The 6000-nt window shown below is 35.3% G+C and overlaps 1 protein-coding gene across 1 annotated transcript in view; it reads left to right on the top strand.

Annotated features, from left to right (window-relative positions):
- The first annotated feature begins 4047 nt into the window (after positions 1-4047).
- Positions 4048-6000, top strand: part of LOC131168174 (putative SWI/SNF-related matrix-associated actin-dependent regulator of chromatin subfamily A member 3-like 1) — a 56942-nt gene continuing 54989 nt past the window's right edge. Inside the window, exon 1 of the mRNA XM_058127442.1 lies at positions 4048-5931. Within this exon, the coding sequence (XP_057983425.1) occupies positions 4354-5931 (1578 nt within the window). The 5' untranslated portion in view covers positions 4048-4353. The remainder of the gene's footprint in view (positions 5932-6000) is intronic.

The raw sequence follows: 6000 nt of genomic DNA, 5'->3' as shown, positions 1-6000 counted from the left end.
GGTATGTTTAGCTAATTTTCTATTGGTTTTGATTTATGCTTTATGTTGTTTTTTTGTTTGTTTTGTTACATAATATTTGTTTTGTAGATCTTTGTTTTGTCTTGATTGAACTTATAATCCTGCTTTGACTGGATGTTGGTATTGTTATTTGGGAGGCCAAAGTTTTGTCTTTTGTTTCTCCCTTTATTGTTTTGTAATTACAATATTTTTCCGCTAAAGTGAAGGTTTATTAATAAATAAATGGAGGTGCCGCCCATCATTAAAAAAAAATAAAAAAGCACTGAAACAATAAAATGTTGCCGGGAAACCAGAATCCGTCGCCGGGAAACCAGAAAAAGTTGCTGGAAAACCAGGAACCTTCACCAGAAAACCAGAAAAGCCACGGGGAACCAGAAATAATTGCCAGAAAAAGAAGCCAGACCCAACATTACTTGGGGAATCAGCAATGAGAACTCCAACCCAACTCACAAAAGCTGCCACACTCAAATTTAATTATTTAAGAAAAACCAGATCAGCAGTATGCTGAAAAGCATATCTGAATGCCTTCACAAAATTCAGCACCACTAGTCAGGAAACATCAACCCTCTCCAAGAAATACTTGAAAGCATTTAGCAGATTACATGCAGACATCCAAACTGAATTCAGTCCAGTTTAGACCAAAAACAGCTTCAAAAACCTCGCAGGCAATCTGACCCTTCAGAATTCAAGCAAACTCATGAAGATAGCAGAGTCAGAGCAATTTTCAGAAGCTGGGGGTCAGGATCGTGAACTCAAACCCAACTTCCAGAAGCATCTACAAATCAGTATCAACTGCTGCCATACATCACCATTTACAGCAGCAAAAAACACCAACATCAAATCCACTTCCAGATAAGCAAACGTCAAACAGTGGTGCAAAATCACCAAGAATTTTAGAAACCCAAAAACAGCTCCTGAAAATCTGAGTTTACAATCAGGGACAACCAACCACCCTCTGAGGCAAAGTTAATGTCAACTGTGTAATTTTATGTTATCCTCTGCTACTTCAGAATTGACAGGGGGCCAGGACCCAGCCAGCAATCTTCATCAACAGGCAACCAGAATGATCAAACTCCACAGCCACGGAAGGGATATCAATCTGTGCACACCATCTAAACTTCACCCAACAAAATCAAGGAAACCAGAAATACCATTCCAGGAAATGCATCATTTTACAAACTGAACAGCCAATAATCAATTCCAGGAAATGCAACCCAACTCTACAAACCACAAACTGCAACACAACCCATCTGTCACTACTTCAGATAGTGAATTAAACAAAACCAGCCTACTCCCTGTCCAGAAAATAAAAGCACAGAACTTCAGGAAATTCATTGCTGCAAATACGTACTACAGAGCTTCACAAACTGAAACTGCAAAATAAACTTCTCAAAAATATCTCTGAACAAACATCAGGTCCGTCAGAGAACCAGATTTGGTAATCCATAACAGTGTGCAATGTGCAGCTTAAGTGCAACTTAACTTTGATTTTTGCTTTTGCAATAATATATTTATTTTTTATGATAAATGTCTTAGTTATTTTTGAAACGTAAATCAAATAATATCACTAATATCATCACAAGTTAATTATTATTATATATTAATTTATTACCTATTATGATATATAATTTTAATGAGAAAAATAATGAGGTGGATTTTATTAATCAATAAGAAAATTTTTAGTTAAACCTTCTAAGTTAATTAATAACTTTAAATTTAATAATAAACATGTTTGTAGTAACTTTGAAAATTGTGAAAATTAATAGCTATAACATTTTAACAATTACAATTGAATAAAAATACCAAAAATCAACCGATCACACATTTCATATAAGCACTCTATCAATGTTTTAAAAGTTATTAATAGGGTGACATAGATTGAAACACGTCCACAATAATCTATATGTCGTTGATAAATTATAATACAAATTCACGATAAAACTAAATATTCAGCATGCCATTTTGTTTGATTTTTGTTTAGTGGTGCAGGCTCGGTCGATTTATTGGTCTTGGTTGGTTTCGGTACAACCCTAATTTTGATGGTGACATAAGTTGTGAATAATTGCACTACACAAACACAACAATGATTACTCCATCTCTACCTTTCATTGCCCAAACAGTAAAAACAGTGTTAATCACAAACACAATTTTTTTTTTCTTGTTAAGATGATAAAACAATAAATGAATAAATTGGGTCACTTAGGGAGTCACTTTCAAGCCATTTTTGATTTTTTTTCTTCTCTCCAACCACCTCTTTTGGTAACTACAAAACTTACAATTTCTGATTCTCAAATTTTTCATTAAAAACCCACGTATGCAAAATGTTAAGAAAATTTAAATAGTACTGGGAGCAAAAGATGACTTTTATATGAGAGATTGAATCAAAATCCACTAGTACTCCTACTTTTTTGGACAAAAGAAATTGATCTTGTTTCGGATTTGGCAAAAAGATATGAATCTTTAATTTTTCTTTAGATTTGACAAAAAGATAAAACTATTTTCTCAAAAGATTTATATTTTTGTAAAATTATAAGGACATATTTGAATCTTGTTATCAAATCTTAGGGAAGATTTTTAAAATTTTTGACATTTTAGGAAGATTTTTAAAATTTTTGAAATTTTAAGAGAAATTAGTATCTTTTTACCATAAATGTTAGTGTTTTTTTCTACTTTAATTGCCACTCATGCTTTTATAAAACTGGATATACAAGATTATATATAACTAAAATTGTATGTTAATGTCAACTCACTGGATTATGGCCAACCAAGCTTTTAGCGAAGTTGTAGAATATCCAGTGCATCAAAATTTTTATAGCATTTGATCCTTGTTTAAATTTAAATTTACATTATCAATCTGAATTTAGACATATAGTCCGAAAAAAGCTTCATAAACATAGTCTTGACCAACATAAACTGAGATAATTGCATTCCATAACCTGATTTCCTTGATTGGTTTTGGTTCAATTACGTCTGCAGCTCCACCAGTTAACACTTAGCATACATGGTCAAGACTCAATTGAAACAATGAACCTGCCTCGAATCGTAGAGGGAGACAAGTTAAAGTAAAGTTCTATTGCACCGATTTATGAGTTAAGTCAAAAAAATCGTAGAGGGCTTGAATATCGTTAAATAGAGTGAGATATTCATGTTTTAGCCTAGTTGCGAATCATGTTTGTGTTTGATTTGCGTATGCATCTCACCTTGTGCTAGATTCACAAGATGTGATTTTTCTTGATCTATGATTTTAGTATCATTTTTTCTGATCTAAAATTTTGGTTTAGATTTCCCCTAAAATGATTAATAAAGAAATTTCAAATTTGTGCAAAAATTCATAGGAATACTTGTGCAATTTGGTAACTTAATAGTTGCGAAATATGGACCATACCCGGTAGGTAAATCAATGTTGGCATGGCACTCCTCATCGCTGAAAATAATGACAATCTATTTCAATGCAGAAAATAATACAATTGTCATGAAAATAAATTAGGAGGCAAAAACGCAAAAATTGAAAAGTCAATTGTTATCTGCATTCATTCATTGCTGTTTTTTATTTTTTGTTTCTATTTCTCCATGGCGAAGAACAATGCATTTGTTTATGTTGTCAATTATATGTTTTTGTTGCCAGATTTCAACTATTTGTCAAAAAATTAGAAATCAGATTTTATGGTTTTAGTCCAAAAATTTTAATATCTAGAAATAATTTTTTATTAAATTATTCATTTTATATAAATTTAAATTAAAATAAAAAATAAATGATCATATGAATTTAAATATAATTAAAAGAGAAATATACATAAAATTTTTAAATTTTTAATTGTCATGTCTAGTAAGATATTTATTATAAAGTAAAATAATTATATTTTGTTTTTAAGGTGCATTATTTGAAAATTTATTATTTTGGTCTTATATATATATATATTTATAAATATTATTTGATGTAAAGATAAAAATGAATATTTTTAATTTAGATTAATTTTATAAATATTAATTAAATAGATAAATTTTAAATTTTATTTCTAATTTTCTTTTGTTGGTAATTGCGATGGGGTTTTGATCAGTGCATTTTAGACTCTATGATCAGAAAAAGAAAACAAAAAGATGAGAATGAGATGATGCGCCGTGTCGTGAGTTTCCAAAAACACAGGCCAGACGCCCTCTCCATCTCTAGACGACCCCGCCCTGCCTTTTCAAACCAAACGGCCGAAAGAGAGAGAGATGACACGCATATCAACACAGGCAGATAAACACACACTTGTTATGTCACCGCCAGTCGTCAGTATCGTTTCTGATCTCTTCCTTCCACGCCCAAAACCCTAGTCTCTCACACCCAGTGCAATGGATGAAGACCCGGTCAGTGTTTTCTTGAGTCTCGACCAATGGCGTGAGTCACCTATCGACGACGAGGAAGATCCTCCTCAAGGATCACCCTCGTCTCTCTCTTTAACTCCATCTTCGCATGAGACGTACATGCTCGGCTTCATAGTCGCCAGCATCGTCGGCGTGAAGTACTACTCCGGCTCCATCAGCGGTCGAGAACTGGTGGGTCTTGTTCGGGAACCCTTAAACCCTTACGATTCTAACGCCATCAAAGTGTTGAATACGAGAACCACTCAGGTGGGTCACATTGAGCGGACCGTCGCCTCCGTTCTTGCGCCTTTGATAGACGCTAATCAAATTGCCGTCGAAGGCATTGTGCCCAAAACGCCTGGGAGGGGCAATCATTATAGGATACCCTGTCAAATTCATATTTTTGCCCGAATTGAGGCGTTTCTGACTGTAAGATCAGAAATTTCGCGAAGTGGGTTGCTGTTAATTTCCAATTCGGATGCCTTATTTTCATTGTCGGAAGCGCATGTCGTCAAGGAGGAGAAAGACAGGAGGGAAATTAGGAGCGTTGATGAGATTTTCAAGTTGGTCGATGAGAATGTGAGCAAGAAGGGGGCATTGGAAGCATTGGAGCCGCCTAAGGATGTGATCAAATCTGATCTTTTCTTGCATCAGAAGGAGGGGTTGTGGTGGTTGGTTCACAGGGAGAATTCTTCAGAAATGCCTCCGTTTTGGGAGGAGAAGGATGGAGCTTATGTTAATGTTTTGACAAATTATAAGACATGCAAACGCCCGGAGCCGCTTAAAGGTGGAGTTTTTGCTGATGATATGGGGTTGGGTAAGACACTCACGTTGCTTTCTTTAATTGCTTTTGATAAATCTGGCAGTTTTCCTCCTTCAGTTGGTAGCAATGGTGCAAATACAGCAAATGTTGATGAAATGGTTGCTGAGGATGACAAATTGTCTGGTTTTGGTGGTAAGAAGCCTAAGAGGGGTAGATCAAGCAAGAAGGGCACTGCTTCAAGAAAGAAGTGCAAACTTGATGATACCAATTTGGGTGATATGCCAAGAGGAAAACCAGAGGGTTTATCGCAAATCTCTCCTCCTGTTTTTGGCAGAAAAACAACACTGATAGTGTGCCCTCCGTCTGTATTCTCAACATGGATAATGCAGCTCCGAGAGCACACCAAACCTGGTAGCATGAAGGTGTATATGTATTATGGAGATCGAACTACTGAGGCCGAGAAGCTTCAAAAATATGATATAGTGTTGACAACATACAGTACTCTAGCTATTGAGGAGCATTGGTCTGATTCACCTGTGAAGAAGGTTGAGTGGTGGCGAGTCATTTTGGATGAGGCTCATATGATTAAGAATGCCAATGCTAAGCAGAGTAGAGCTGTCACCAATTTGAAGGCAGAGCGAAGATGGGCTGTTACTGGAACACCCATTCAGAATGGCGCTTTCGATTTGTTTTCCCTTATGGCATTTTTGCGGTTTGAGCCATTTTCAATCCAGAGTTATTGGCATAGCCTGGTACAGTGGCCACTTTCACGGGGTGGTGATACGGGCATCTCACGTTTGCAGGTTAGATTATTTTATGGCTCTTTGCTTTTGTGTATTAGAAAGAGATATTTCTTTCATTTAAAATCTCAT

Source organism: Malania oleifera, chromosome 11 (assembly GCF_029873635.1).
Source record: "Malania oleifera isolate guangnan ecotype guangnan chromosome 11, ASM2987363v1, whole genome shotgun sequence".
In the NCBI taxonomy this organism is placed as follows: domain Eukaryota; kingdom Viridiplantae; phylum Streptophyta; class Magnoliopsida; order Santalales; family Ximeniaceae; genus Malania; species Malania oleifera.
Note: the sequence above shows the minus strand (reverse complement) of the source record. Positions and strands in the feature narration are given on the sequence as shown.